The 16,359-nt window shown below is 32.8% G+C and overlaps 3 protein-coding genes across 16 annotated transcripts; 2 read left to right on the forward strand and 1 right to left on the reverse strand.

Annotated features, from left to right (window-relative positions):
• Nucleotides 1–1,551: 1,551 nt before the first annotated feature.
• On the reverse strand, nt 1,552–4,750 carry LOC146916373 (protein SEMI-ROLLED LEAF 2-like). Of its 14 annotated transcripts, none has more exons than XR_015015023.1 (5): nt 4,580–4,750; nt 4,025–4,109; nt 3,785–3,909; nt 2,380–2,503; nt 1,552–2,097 (listed from the first exon to the last, which is right to left on the reverse strand). XR_015015023.1 is itself a non-coding variant. In XM_085718512.1 (5 exons), exons 1-5 carry the CDS (start codon nt 4,715–4,717, stop codon nt 2,062–2,064), a joined length of 477 nt encoding a protein of 158 aa, XP_085574638.1. In that variant the 5' UTR covers nt 4,718–4,750; the 3' UTR covers nt 1,552–2,061. The 14 variants fall into 14 exon arrangements, 8 of the variants coding, with proteins under 8 accessions (XP_085574638.1, XP_085574637.1, XP_085574639.1 ...); XR_015015021.1 differs by having other exon boundaries at nt 1,552–2,103; XR_015015022.1 differs by having other exon boundaries at nt 1,552–2,178.
• Nucleotides 4,751–6,164: 1,414 nt separating this feature from the next.
• LOC146916374 (uncharacterized) lies at nt 6,165–7,044 on the forward strand. The gene is made up of 2 exons (XM_085721610.1): nt 6,165–6,389; nt 6,490–7,044. The coding sequence occupies exons 1-2, from the start codon at nt 6,165–6,167 to the stop codon at nt 7,042–7,044; spliced, it is 780 nt and encodes a 259-aa protein (XP_085577736.1).
• A 4,337-nt stretch (nt 7,045–11,381) lies between these two features.
• Nucleotides 11,382–13,304, forward strand: LOC146916375 (uncharacterized). Its single transcript, XM_085718518.1, has one exon. The coding sequence runs from the start codon at nt 11,503–11,505 to the stop codon at nt 13,138–13,140; it is 1,638 nt and encodes a 545-aa protein (XP_085574644.1). The 5' UTR covers nt 11,382–11,502; the 3' UTR covers nt 13,141–13,304.
• Nucleotides 13,305–16,359: the final 3,055 nt, after the last annotated feature.

The raw sequence follows: 16,359 nt of genomic DNA on the forward strand, positions 1-16,359 counted from the left end.
TTCTTAATGAATTCTTGAAGAATTCAACAGTAGTACTAATGCATCCCTGAAGGATTGCACATACAAAATTTTCTTGAAGAATTCAACACTATACTAATGCATCCTTGAAAGATTGCACATACAATTTTTTTTTTAATGAATTCATGAAGAATTCAGTACTAGTGCATCCTTGAAAGATTGCACATACAATTTTTTTTTTTAATGAATTCATGAAGAATTCAGTACTAGTGCATCATCCCTGAAGGATCACTTAAAAATCATTTTTTATTAATGAATTTCTGATGAATTCAACGTTGATCAATCCCTGAAGGATTGGACAAATGATTTATCAAATTTAGTATATAGTTCTTACAGAACTCAAATATTTAATAAATATACATCCCTAAAGGATTGCAAAAGTACTACCATTTTCATTATTATTATCGTACGATTGTATTGTCCTTGATATTATATTTGATCATTTATTTTGTGATGAATTTTGAATATGCATAGATAACTGCCATTGTAAAATCTAATGGTTATTAAAGTATGCCGGTTGCATGAGTAATTGAATTCTCGTATAATAATATCAGTAACAGATTGAAATTTTTCTTTGATAAACATGAGACAATAAAGTTAACGCGTGTATCATTTTCTCAACTAATTATGAGAATTATACTTCTCAATTTTTTTAAAAAAAGGACACGTAGTCATTCTTGCATTTATCACATAAGAAGTGTTTATCTCATATTCTTGCATCACTTATTTTTTTTTAGTAATTATCTTATAAATTAATTAATATTAACTCAAGAAGTGTTTATCAATAGTAATGATAGGAACAAAACAACAAACAGTTTTTTTTTTTTTTTTTTTTTTATGGAACAAATTAACATACCATTACACGTAATTAGCATACAGGAGAGACACCTAATACAACACATATTAAGGAAAAATCAGCATTCTTTTTGCAAACCGATGGCTGAATATCTAACACAAAATTTTGCATAGTTATATAACACAGATTAGCATTCTCTTTCATTTCACAGTTTGGTCGATCTTGCCAACCTTTTATTTACTTTGATCCAATCTTGACAACCTTTTACGATATTCAATTTTTAGATTGTAATGTGAAAATTTGAAAAGAAAAAAAATATATTCAACTACAAATAGTTCGATTTGCTATATTGATTTTAAATAAGCATGATCAATGTACTTAATTTTCTTTCCTATTAATGTTGTCACTAGTGCAGAAAATACTTTTTAAATCAGGTGAATATGACTTTTTAAATCGGGTGAACATCCGATTTATAGGTGGCCGATTTAAAAAGTGTATTTGATTTTAAGTCAGCCCCCTTTACCCGATTTAAAATCGTTTAATTTAAATCGGTTGAACCCATCTAAAATCTTTTAATTTAAATCGGTTGATACCATTTAAAAAAGGCTAACAAGAGTCAAAAATCTTTGAATTTAAATCGGTTCACCCCATTTAAATTCTCTCCATATTTTAATTTTTTTTATACACGATTATGGTACTGAATATAATATGAAACTAGATCGCGCACGGGTCAATGATAAACATAATATATTAGAAATATTATTGAGACCGAAACTCTAGCAAGACGCTTAGAGGCGGTGAAAAAATACAAAGATGCCGCATATAGGCGTAACATCCACAAATAACCGCGAAAACATCAAACACAAAAACAACAAAACCCCATCAAAAGCAAAGACATGACAATGAAATCTAGCTAAATACATCGGAACTCATTCCCATAACTCCGCCCCAAAAGGCCATACAACACCGCAGAGGGGAAACAACAAAACCCTAACACTGACCCTCCCGAAATGAAACAAAACAGCACAACAGCAGTGCTGCTATCTGCACAGAACAGCAGCCAAAATGCAGCAGACAGATGCCAGAAACAGATACGCAGGGGGCAGCAAACTCGCACCAGCAGCAGAAAAAACACTCCACAGAACAACAGACCTGCACCAGTCACTGTCCTCCCCCTTTACCTCCACAAAAACGCCTCCGGACACCACTGCCGTAGAGCATACAAACTGGAGTATCCCTCAATCCCATCATCCACCGCCAAGATAAAACCTGTATCTCTTTTTCTTTTCCTTGTATCGTATAACAGCATGTAATTACTTACTTGCATGTCATTATGTAGAAATAAGCACTCTACTTAAAATCAGCTGAAGGTGTAAACAACTTGTATTAACGATATGAACTTCCAGTAGTAGACTTATATAATAATAGCATTCTTAATTAAGCTGTCCACATGAAATAAATATTCCTGCTTCACCAATGATTAAGCTATTGCTCTATGGCTTCTAAAATGCTTATTATGAGACTCGCAATGAAAATGAAAATAACAATATAACATTCAGATATACCTTTGGTACACATTCATTGGTAGATCCATCTGGGCGGTCGAGCATACACGGTTCTTTGCTTGATTCAGGCATTGATGATGCATCAGCGAACAACTATCCAAATCAGGTAAATCAATAGCTTTATCTGAATCAAATATATACAACAACAACAATAACCAAGCTTATCCCACTGTGTGGAGTCGGCTACATAAATCAATCAACGCCAAAATCAAATATATACTGTATGATAAAATTCGAATGATAGAGGTAGAATGTATTATTCTACCAACAAAATCTAACATGCTCATCTAAAAATGCAACTGATGATTAAACTTTCCGCATATTGAAAAGAAGAAATAAAACTTCAAATAAAGACACAAACATAGAGACAAACACACATGCTTGATTTTCAACTAACGTGGATTTCAAGAGAGCTTCTACTTCCTATTTGGTGAATTCAGATCCCTCGGCGCTGGCACCGACACCGTCACCGTCATTAGCATCTGATCTGTTGTTGAGTGTACCTAATAGCACAAAGTTGATGATTTCATAAGTAAACAAATCCAAAATCACATAAAGAAATACCTAATTTTCACACAACAGAAAAAGAAAAATCAATTTCAGAAGGATAAAACTTAGGAATTTCTTTCATAAACATAATCACTTTAGAGAAGTTTATTTTGAGCAACTGCCTTGCATAGTTCATCTTCAACACAATTATAAGATGAGATGAGCTAATTCAGAAAAATAAGACTGTAGACAATCAATTGAAAATAGTAAAATGAAAATATAAAGAAAGAGTTTTAACATCTTTTTGCTTGTAGAGATGTGCAGTTGTTAACAACTTCACTAATATCAACAAGCTTCATTTTTTCCTTATATGCTTCATAATTAATTACATGTAACCAATCAAAACAATCAAAAACATAAACAAATATAAGTCATAAAGTAGTGTCAGTGATATCAAACACAAAATCGCAAGCGCTAGAGCACCATACAATCAACAAACACAAGCAAAAATAAACAGAGGCTAAAAACACGATGTAGAATAACATCACATAAACAAAACAATACAGTATTTCCCTCCGTGTGCTTCATCACAGTATCAATACTCACTTCTACATTTAAACAAGTCAGTACATATCACTGAAACCCACAAAGACAGATACTAAAAAAAACTAGCTGAAGAAGAAACTCCACTGAATCAAAAGCAACAGGTGAAAGAACTAAAGACAATTAACATCTGCTACAATAGTGAGAATTTCCTTGACCTAATATCTAGACTAATTTGATAGTAACACAAACATATCCACATAGAATCTTCAAAAATCAGGGTAACCTGATTATATGGAAGCAGAAAGTTGTTAAGATGTATTTTTGAAGAAAGCATAAAACACGACTTTCATACAAAAGATCAGTTCCTCACTTCAAATTTTGCTAATGATGTGAGCACATCATTCAGATCATGAATCTGATATATTTTGCAGGCAAATACCAGCATCCTAACAGATAATACAAAGATAGACCTTTGACACGCAGGGGGCAACGTTCCTGCCAGAGGAAGAGTATATCAATTTTGCATTCTTTTTTGATACAATAAAAAGGAATAGTTTGGGTTTTTATGAAATTAAAAAGTTCACGTTATGATAGTCTATATAGGTCATACCATTACTTGAGTCCAACATCATAGTCCAGAGAGACAGAGGAAGCTGGAAGAAACGGATCACCAGGTTATCTCTGTCTTTTAGGTTCTGCAACATTGCATTTTAAAGATTAAAACAATCAAAATGATGATTACAAAAGTAAAGAACAAAAAGTGCAGTCAAATTCACAATGACATTGACATTTGGTTATAAGTTATAGCCAGTCAACGTGAATATAATAATTAATACAAATAGAACTAGACCGAAGTTGAAGAGATTACAATTTAAGATGACATAGATCAACAAATTTATATAGTTGCTTCCTAGAACATGGTATTTTTTTTTTTTGACAAAATCACGCAGAATTCAATTCAGAAAACATTAACTCCACTAAATTGCTTGTTTTCTATTTTGAAGAATCAATTTTATTAGCAACTCAAACATACAATATTACAAATATTCAATTTACTTTTCCATGATTAGTCTACAAGCACAAAAGTAGATTAAGCAGTAAAGGTGAAACCACTCGGATTCAAAAAGCAATTAAAGATAATGTGAATGTGCCCCGACAAAACTACCTTTATGCGTAAAACAATTAGCGTTAATATGAATGAATGAGCTATAGCTTCAATATTTGAAGGCAAGTTATCAGGAACATTGGCTTGAATCCAAAAGGCAGAAAGAAGCTGGCCCATTTGATCTTCACTTAGCTTCATAACATATGGTTCCAGAAACCCAATTCAATATCAAAATATAGTAAATCTTTATCAAGAAAAATTTCAATTAATAAGATCTACCGACAGATCAATTCAGCTACTCACCACATCAGTCAAACTTTGAGATCCTGTAGCCCTATCTTTAAAGGAATCATCGATAGGAATATGATGATTCTGGATCTGATAGATTTGATGAATCTGGAGGGATAGAAACTCGTTGCAAGCTTAAGGATGGATCTCGAAATGAGGGAGGGTCGCGAGTTGAGGGAGGGTCTGGGTGAAACATGCGGTGGTCGGAAGAGAGAGGTGGAAGGCAAACTTGTTAGGGTTTGAGAGAGAGATGAACTTGAGAGAGATAGCTACAGAGTTGAGTTTCAGAGATAAACATGAGCCAACAATTTTCGTTTTAGTTTTGTTTTAATTTAGTTAAAGAACTTTTTAAATCAGGTTACCCCATTTAAATTCTTTCAAAATAAAAACCTTATGCCTTTTCTTCTTTTTAAATCAAGTGGATAGCAACCCATTTAAAATGTCTGATTTAATAAGTGTTTTTTGTACTAGTGTGTACTCATTATATTTTAACTAACTTGATTAATCTTATAATTTGATGATAGTAGTAAGAATGTCAAATCTCTCAAAACTCCACTTTGAGGCCCTTAACATTTCTGGAGACAACTATTTGACTTGGGCCGTAGATGCTGAAATGTACTTAGCTGCTGAAGGAAATGGAGATGCCATAAAAGAAGGAAGAATTTTGCTCTCCACCCAGCACATTTTGCTCGCACCCTGCAGTCATGCCAAAATTGCCCTTGCGCATGTTAAGTAACGCTGCGCAAGTTAACTCACGCTGCTCAAGTTAAGTAACGCCGCGCAAGTTAACTCACGCAGTGTTCCTGTTTTCGCTAGTTTTACACATGTGTGACTTAAGTCACGCAGCGTGAGTTAACTCACGCAGGAATTAACACATGCGTGAGTTAACTCACGCATGTTCTGTTTTTGCATTTTCACAATGTAAGTACTAGATTTAGTTGGGTACATGAACATCATCACCACGTATGCAAAGTACACCATGTCCTGGTTTTATTCTTAAACATGTTGGACATAACAATGTTTCTATTTTATTTGGGTACATGAAACATCATCATCACGTATGCAAAGTTGGACATAACAATGTTTCTATTAATTCATGACAACTGTTCACGACGTGTAATGAAAAGGACACTGCAGTTGGAAGTACACAAGAAAATATAGTATACATATTTGTTGGTTAGTTTTTAAAATTGTGAAAATGCAAAAACAGAATATGCATGAGTTAACTCACGCATAGGTTACAACGTGCGTTAGTTAAGTCACGCTACGTGACTTAACATGCGCAAGGGCAATTTTGGCATCGCTGCGGGGTGCGAGCAAAATGTGTTGGGTGGAGAGCAAAATTCAAGAAGGAAATATGGCATCCGAGCAACAAAAAGCAAAAGCATTGATATTCCTTCGTCACTATATTAATGAAGCACTTAAGAATGAATACCTCACTGTGAAAGATCCACTTGTGCTCTGGAATAAACGAAAAGAAAGATACGAGCACTTGAAAGCCATTATCCTCCCAAAAGCTAGGTATGATTGGATGTACTTGCGCTTACAGGACTTTAAATCTGTAATTGCCTATAATTCTGAAGTATACAAAATTACTAGAGTTGTGTGGTGAAAAGGTAACAGATGCAAATCTGTTAGAGAAAACATTTTCAACCTTTCATGCATCCAATATGCTCCTGCAGCAGCAATTCCGTGAAATGGGGTTTCAAAAATACTCTGAATTAATTTCTTGTCTTCTAGTTGCTGAACAGAATAATGAGCTATTAATGAAAAATCATGAAGCTCGCCCAATTGGTGTTGCTCCATTCCCAGAAGTGAATGCAGCACAACACAATCATTTTGGACAAGCACGTGGCCGTGGTCGTGGCAACGTCCAGGGTCGTGGTCGTGGTTATAATGAAAATTTCAAAAATTCATCTTTTCACCAGAAGTGGAAAAATAATGGAAAGAATGAAGGTAAAAGTGGACAAAGTGGCAAAGCTGGTGAGAATATTTGTTATCGATGTGGAGGCAAAAGTCATTGGTCTCGTACCTGTCGTACACCAAGGCATCTTGTTGACCTTTATCAACAATCAATCAAAAACAAAGAGAAAATAGTTGAAACTCATTATGGTGATTGTGACGAATATGATGGTTATGGTGACATGGATCCTACTCATTTAGATATTGGTGATTTCTTTGAGGATCCAAATGGAAAAATTGATCACCTTATTGGAGATGAAACCGTCAAGAAATGATTTCTTTTTACTAGCTTTATAATCAAGTCTTATGTTTAAGTATGTTTTGATTTTCCCATTGTTTTGAATTTTCCAATGTTATGACAATCGCATTTTATGTCTTTATGATAATAATTTTATTTCTTTGTTGTTTAAATAATTACTTATCATGGTGATTTCTTTAAGTTCATTCTTATTCTTGTTGTTAATCTATTCTTATTTTTGTTTGAGAAAGTATGTGTCTAATATAAATCAAGGTTCTAGAATATTCATTATATAGTTTCATTTAGATATAATTTTGTTTTTGATCACTATTGATTCAAATGGATTAGAATAAATAAAACATATATTAATGTAAATCAGAAGTTTACATATTATATTAAGTTTTTCGTTGGCAAGACCGGTAGGGTTATCCCGGATCTATTATGATGCGAAAATAGTAAACAATTTCTATGGACATTTATTAAAGAACCAAAAGATTCTTAAAACCAAAAATATTTGTGTGTTATTGGTTCTCATGTGTCATTGGTTCCCAAAGAAAGTTGACAATTTGATAGAACTTATATAAGGTGATATTGTAAATCAATACATCGATCATGTGGATCCCTTCGATGTTTTATGACTTTAATTGATGCATCAACGAAATGATCACATGTATGTTTGTTGTCAACTCACAACCAGAAGTTTGTGGAATTGTTTTCTCAACTAAGTTGACCAAGAGTTTGTTTTACGAGCTTTTCATAAAGCATTTGAAAAGTATCAATTATCAATTGAAATTAAACAGCTTGTAGCATATGCTCATAAAATGGACTTGAAGATCCGCTCTTTAGACGTCTAAAGTTAATTGTATAATTGATACTTATGAGGCCATACCTTCTAAACTCTACTTTGGGAGTCAACAATCATGTATGTTGATATATTGATTCGCATCAGGCCAACAAGTTACCATACGTCCTCCCCTTAATTTATATTTTGGTTAAGAACTTAATATTTCTTATCTAAGTAAATTTTTGGATGTGTTGTGTCTATCACAGTTGCTCCAATATAATGCAGTTAGATAGATCTTGAAAGAATATTGGGAAAGTATATTTGATATGAATATTCATCTATTATAAATTGTATTGAGCCAACTTGTTTACAGCCCAGTGGGTTGATTATCAATAAATTGATTAGTTTTCCCAATATTAGGGGGAGAGAATAAGCAACTGAAAATGTGAACCTGAAGTTCAAATGAATTATTTGAAAGGAAATATTATTGTCTCATCTTGATCCTCAAAATACAACTCATTTGCAAAGTTAAACAATTAAAATAACATCTGCTAATGCTCCAAACGAAGTAGATGTCCATGTCGGATTATTGCAAATGAGTCCCAACCTTGCATGAAGCATGGTAGACCAATCAGTTCCACATATAAAATCCCCAAACAAGAAAAGGAGCTAAAAGGAAAGATAACCCAAGTGAGGACATGTAAACTCTAAAAGAGTCATATGACATAATTGATATTTTTGTTCCAGAAGAACTGACCAGGTATCTGAAATTTTTGGAAAAGAAAGAGACCTCGATAAATTATGTCACGAATGGAATAAGGTGGACCAAAATATAAGTCAACGTTGACGATGTTTTGCATATAATATAGCGCTATATGTGATAAATGATAATGAGGATCATGAATTAAAGTCTATAAAAGAAAGGGTTAATTATGTTTTTAGTCCCTACAAAATTACGACCTTGTAAGTTTAGTCCTTACTTAATTTTAATAGCATTTTTAATCCCTACAAAAAATTTCTGCACTCAATATTAGTCCTTACTCAATCCAAATTTGTTTAATTTATGCTTAAACTCTTAAGTTTTTCATCAATTTTTTAAAGGCGTGTTAAGAACGTTATTAAAAGATCCTCCAAAAATAATCTCGCAAAAATTTGATTTCTACGTCCATATTTTGGTTACTTATATCTTAAACTTTTGTCGTTCTAAAAAATTCATATTTAATTTATTTCATGTTAAAAAATTATAGATTTTAGTAAATGAACCTTTCATAGTGTTCTAAACTTGTATAAAAAGAATCGTTAAAAAATTTAAGAGTTTAAGGATAATTAAACAAAATTTATTTTTGCAGGGACTAAAATTATAAGTAAATTTTTTTTTTGTAGGGATCAAAAAAGCTATTAAAATTAAGTAAGGACTAAACTTAGAAGGTCGCCATTTTATAGGGACCAAAAACATATTTAACCCTAAAAGAAAATATCTACAGATGGAAATAGAAAATTCCTGTGAAATTAAACTCGCTTTGCAAAGCTAAATTTTTTGGACTTGTAGTCCGCACACTTGAAGATGTGAAGTTAATTAGATATACACAATTTTTAGCGCGAAAGAGAATTATATTGATAAAATACATATGTATAGAGTTGGATATGTTCACCAGAAGTGAGATGATATATGTTTAATGTTTATGTTTAAGAGACATATTCACCTGAAGTGAATTCAATATTTTTTTTTCTTGCTTGATTAAGTTTAGCATCACTTGAAAGGCTCAATTTATATGAAAGATGTGTTGCAATATAGTTGTATAACTCACGTGATAGTGATGAGTATATGAAACTCTCTGATAGAATTACTTTTCGTGAGATATTGAAGAAATGACATCATATGTCCATTTTAATGTATTTTGTTAATTATATGTATTGTGGTATTTTCTTTTTTTTTCTTTTCAATATTAGTAAATATAGATATCGGAACAAAGTCAAGCATACATTTTGTACCTAAGAGAAACAACATGATCAAGGAATTGGAGAATGTTCTTTCAACAACTCAATATGAAGATAATATCTCAAGCACTGCTCATTTGGAGAAGGGTATGGAGATAAATCAGATCTCTCTTCAAAGTCACCGCCAAATAAAGCTTTTGAGTAACTAGCATAGAAGACTAAATGACTTTCTTTGTCTCATATACGATTGTGTTTATGAGGGGGAGACATAAATGTGTTCTGCACTCTTTTTCCCTTAATCATGGTTTTATCCCATTGGGTTTTCCTGATAAGGTTTTTTTTTTTTTTGGTACAAAAGACGGCCTTAGGCCCTCCTCATAAGGTTTTTAACGAGGCAGATTATCAAACTCAAAAGGATATTGTACTCTTTTTCCTTCACTAGAATTTTTTTCCCACTGAGTTTTTATTTTAGTAAGGTTTTAATGAGACATATCCTGAATGGACATCCAAAGAGGAGTGTTATAAATATTAATAGTGGATGTCCAAATAGCAAATTGGTTAATGGGTCATACCACTAGGTTATTGGACTTAGTTCATATGCTACTCTATTTCCCTATAAATAGAGCTCATTGTAACATTCAGAAGGACATCAGTGAATAAGAATACTTCTCCTTATTCTCTCTTCTTCTGCTTATCTCTATTTCTCTCTTTGTTTACTTATATTCATAACATTTTCACACTTTTCTTATAAATAAAACGGTTTTTACTTAGGGTAGAAACAAAACTACGTTCTCATAAATCTCTTATATGAAAGAACAAAATTTAATAGTTTATTTTTGACAAAAAATTTAATAGTTTTTTGAAAACAAAAAGAATAAAATTACGTTGATCCACTTGGTAGGATTCTTGTCTTAAAATATCTTCACAAACTTTTGAATTTTGTAATTTGATTAGATATATTTAAACAAGTTGACAATTTTTACAAATTTCATTCTTCCAAAAAAAAATGTACAAATTTCAATTGAGTAAATCATCAAATTGGTCTCTTTCTTTGTACCGGATTTTCAAATTGGTCTTTGACTCTATTAATAACTTCAAATGGGCCCTCTCTTTATCAAATGTTTCTCAGATTGGTCCACTTTATTAGTTGTTTTGTATTTTGAGTGTTAATAGTTCAATGTCTTTAACCCATTTGAGGTTGGCCTAGGATCTTGGAGTTTGCTCATTCAAAAGTCTCATGTTCGATTCCCTCTGGTGTCAATTTCGGTGGGCTAAGTCCATACAGAGCTTGCTCTGGCTTTAAACGGGCCCCCCCGCAAGTAGGCGGTGGAATTGGTCCCTTCAGATTAGTCGATTCTATCGGATACCGAATTTTCAAAACAAAAAAAAATAGTTCAATATCTTTTGGATATTCTTTAGTGGTTAATGGTATAATGCCTTTTGGATCTTATTTGGTATATTAATAACTTAAAATACAAAACAGAGTCGGGGACCAATTTAAAAAATGTTTGACAAAGACAATTTTGAGCTATTCATAGGGACCAATTTAAAAATTTGATACAAAGAAAGGGACGTGATTTACTCAATTTCAATGTTTCACCAAAAAAAAAAATCCTTAAATTATAAACATTGCTGGAATTCAGAAGAAATAATTAAAGATTGTGCTTCCAGCTTGAGACACTGCTTGTGCTGCTTGTTCCAGTTTCAGCTACTTGTTCTAGTTTATCAATCTCCGTAGGTAGTTTCAACGCATCTCTCCTTTCAATCGCTCGAATGTCGCCATTTTCATCATGCTTCAGGTTTCGTCTTTCTTCTTCTAAACCCACTTTTCTTATTATTCCCTTCTTAACAACAACACAAAACTATTATCACTCTAGATTTGTTCCCAATACTGTTGTTGATAATGCTATTTCTTCATTCAATCACATGCTCCGTGTGAATCCTACCCCATCCATCATTCAATTTAACAAAATTTTAACCTCACTTGTTAAGTTTAACCATTACCCCACTGTTATTTCCCTTTCTAAAAGATTGGAAATTAGGCAAGATATTGTTACTTTGAACATTATCATTAATTGCTACTGTCATGTTCGTCAAATGCCTTTTGCCTTTTCTATATTCGCCAAAATTCTCAAGATGGGTTATCAGCCCGATACCATTACCTTGACTACTCTAATCAAAGGTTTGTGTTTAAACCATAAGGTGAAGGAAGCTCTACACTTTCACGACCATGTGCTTGCACTTGGATTTCAATTGAACCAAGTTACTTATGCGACCTTGATCAATGGCTTGTGTAAAATGGGGGAAACAAGAGCCGCATTACAGTTGTTGAGACAAATTGAAGGAAAATTGGTCAACTCCGATGTAGTAATGTATAACACAATCATTGATGGTTTGTGTAAAGATAAGCTTGTAAACGATGCTTATGAGTTGTATTCTGAAATGATTGCAAAGAAAATTTCTCCTGATGTTGTCACTTTCAATTGTCTAATATATGGATTTTGCAATGTTGGTCAATTGAAAGATGCATTTGGTTTGTTCCATCAAATGGTATTGAAAAACATCAACCCAGATATTTATACTTTTAACATATTGGTTGATGTTCTATGTAAGGAAGGAAAGATCAAAGAAGCTAAAAATGTGATAGCTGTGATGATGAAAGAAGGCATGGAACCTGATGTTGTTACGTACAATTCATTAATGGATGGTTATTGCCTAGTTAATGAAGTGTACGAAGCCAAACATGTGCTAAACATTATTTCTCAAATGGGAGCGGCTCCTGATATTCAAAGCTATAATGTCATGATTAATGGATTGTGTAAGATTAAAATGATCGATGAAGCCTTGAATCTCTTTAATGAAATGCGTTGCAAAGGAATTATTCCTGATCAGGTAACTTACAATTCTCTCATTGATGGTTTGTGCAAAGCAAGGAGAATCCCCTGTGCTTGGGAGTTTGTTGATCAGATGCATGATAATGGTATACCAGCCGACATATTCACTTACAATTCGTTAATAGATGCTTTATGCAAAAACCATCATGTTGACAAAGCAATTGTATTAGTCAAGAAAATTAAAGACCAAGGCATTCAACTAGATATGTACACATACAATATACTTATCGATGGACTATGCAAACAAGGAAGGCTTAAGGATGCACAAGTGATTTTTCAGGATCTTTTGATTAAAGGCTACAATTTAACAGTTTGGACATATACTATTATGATCAATGGTCTTTGTTTAGAGGGGTTGCTTGATGAAGCTGAGGCCCTGCTATCAAAAATGGAAGACAATGGATGCGTTCCTGATGCTGTAACTTGTGAAATAATTATTCGTGCTCTCTTTGAAAATGATAAGAACGAAAGGGCAGAGAAACTCCTGCGTGAAATGATTGCTAGAGGTCTACTATAAGAGAAGACTATTTAAGGCGATATATTGTTACATGTTAGGTTATTTTGAATTTTGACGAAAGTCATCTAATCTTTTTTATTTGTTAATTTATTTACTTTTAATTGCATTTACAGAGGATGATGTACTACAAAATATACTCACTATCAATTTAGTTTTTCTTTAAATTCATGTGTTGTTATGTTCATTTTGATATTTTAACCATACCAACAGTTTATTAATGCTGAGAGTTGAACAATGTATTTGTGTTGTGCTATGAACTTCTCATCAGTTTTTTCTAATCAATGTATAACACACTATTCTTTCTTGTTATCAGTTTTCCGGATTGCCTTACGCCTTACTGCAAAACTGAAAGTAAGAAGGTTTGACAGATTTTATAGTTTCCAGTTATATTAACAAAGTTTTCAAGTAACTTGATGCAATTTTCAGCAAAGAAATATTAAGTTGGAGTAAGTAATTGAAGAAGCCAAATTCAGAACTTGAAAGTAGATAACAGTTAAGGTTCCAGGTTTGTCATATTCCCTCTCTCTCGCCCTGGCTTTATAATTTGAGTTTGAGCAAGTGAGAAAATGTAAGAAAAAGTTGGAAAATTGAAGGGAACTCAGGGGGAGAATCTCCCACTAGGTTGGATAATCTTAGTTGTATGTTATTGCAAGTTTAAAAGAATTTTATTAGAGATTGACCACAAGGAACAATAAATTTGATAGAAGATTCAGTTGATTATTGAATTCAAGGTGACAAAAATAATATACATCTTTATATTTGTGAGTACTTGAGGTGTATTGGAACCTTTTTATTATCGTGTATACTTTGAGTTTCTATCAACGAGTTTGTTAATTGTATTACTGCAATTAACTTGAACTATGATGTTAATATAGAATCTCAGAAGGATTTAGATGCACATGGTTTGTCTTTAAACATGATTTATGTGCTCTCTTCTGAATGTTCTGGTCTTGTTATGTATATAAATCATGTCAACCTTTTTTTTAGGTTCTACAAGGGTAGGGAAAGTTCTGAAAGTAGTTCATTCAGGTAGAAGTTGCTTCATGCTGATGTTGCCATACCAAGACAAAATGAAATTTTACTAATTTCTATATAAATAAACAAGGCTTTATTACTTTGTTACCTTTTAACTATTGAAAAAATTATTATTGCTCTATAATGCATTGCTTTTTTATTTTTAAAATTTCTATGATAAGAATTAGTAAATGTGGCTTTTGTAGCACTTTAGCTAAGGTTATACCCTATAACTCGTTTCCTTTCTGATATGATCCCAAATGGCACGGTGACCTGATAAGGCAGAATGGAAACATTCACATGACTAAGAGTAAGAAGAGAGAAGTGGGGAATGAATTGTGCAAGAGAAATTTTCAGTGCCACCCTATACTGTGACACCTGACGCTAGATTATTTTGATAGTTACAAACTGTCTTAGAGTTTGTTAGAGTGAGTGTAGGTTAACATCAACCGGAGTGAAGGATAAACATTGTATAAATACTTGTAATCTGAACCCTAAATTTCAGTATTTCAATTCAATGTATATATGAGAATTCAGTTTTCCAATTATCTCTGCTTTTGTTATCTTAATTATGGTATTAAAAGTTAAAACCTATTGATTCACCCACTAAATTATCCATATACCAACCCCACTAGTGTAGAACGTGAGGATGTATATTATGAAAAATCCAAGTCCTACATTGAAAAATAGATAAGTACTGAAAAGAGTTTATGAAGAGTAAAAATTCTCACCTTACAAGCCGGATTTACAATGATTGGTTAGAAGAACCAATTCTCTTTGTTTTGCTTAAGCCGGTTTTGAAAAATGGAAAAATAAACATGGTAGCAAAAGGGAAGGAGAAGGTAGGTCCTCATATGGTCCTCATATTGTTTCAGCCACCATATTACACTGGTGTCAATGGTTGATTTTTTATTTACTTTTTATCTTCATATGGTTATCCATTTTCTTTGCAAGGTACTGTCGATCAACTTCATTTACTTTTAAGGATATTTTCATTCATCGCTCATTTTTAGTGAGTCAAATCACAAACCAATCTGCGAAGGTAGGAGCTTTTTTTCATTGCTCATTACCTTCCATTTGGAGAGGTCCAATTGTGGTTCAGTTTTTTTGTTGTTGTGATTTTTGAGGTTTTGTTATGTATGACTGGTTCTGTTTTCATTTGAGTTTCTGCCATTTGTGTGTAGAATAGGTTGAAAATTGAAAAACAGGTATGCTGCTGATTGTATTCTGGGCTTCTTTTACTATATATTCTTCTTCTTTGTTATTTTATTTTGGTATAGCTTGTAATTTGTGGTTCTTTCATTAACTATTGGAATCCAATTTATACAGTGATTAAAGGTCGACTTGTTTTGCATGATCAAAAGAAAACTTCCTCTAAGCATAGTCCTAGTAGGCCTTTTAATTTGGTATAATCATGATAAATAATCAATGGTTGGTTCATGCAACCTATTCCAAGGCATGGAAAAGTACCATTCGGGACAAAGGGGCTTACTTTGTGGCCATTATAAGATGTCTTTAATCTCACATTTAGATCCCACAGTTATTCTTAGGGTCGAAAAGATCACATTAAGCAAGGCATGTAGATCTTTCTCAAGGTTTGGTTGGTGACATCACTTCCATTCTTCTATATAACATTCTGCTCTAATTTCCAACCTCGGTAACTCTTACTATTTCACTAAAAGCAAATTTTGTGATTACTTTTCTACTTGCTACGGCGGTTTGAGCTAAAGTTGCTGCTGAACAAAAAGGATTCACATACTCCAATGGCCCCAATATGTGAATTTTTCTGATAAAGATTCAATATGCAGACTCATACAAGGCTTTGTTGCTAATTATGCCTATATGATAGTATTGTATTCTCATGGATTATGCCCCAATTTCATTTTATTCTGTTAGTTATATTTAATTTTTTTGCACGTGAAATTGAAACAATTCTTGGCTAGCAAGGTCGAATTTGGAATTTTGTATTCTCCAGTGTTTGAGACTAGGACACTTTTGTACTCCTCGTGCTATAGTTTTATTCTTTTTGCCTTGTCCTTGTTCTCAAATTTTGTTTGAGTTAGAATACTCCTCAGAATTCGTTTCTTTATGGGGTTCTTCTCTGTTGTTAGTAGGTTGGGTCAGATACACTGTCTTGCTCAGGTGCTATACTGCTATCTTGAATCTGGTATTTTTATGAATTGGTGTAATCAATATATATATTTT

This window comes from Medicago sativa, chromosome 6 (genome assembly GCF_051527215.1).
Source record: "Medicago sativa cultivar Bolivia chromosome 6, Bolivia_mono, whole genome shotgun sequence".
NCBI lineage: Eukaryota > Viridiplantae > Streptophyta > Magnoliopsida > Fabales > Fabaceae > Medicago > Medicago sativa.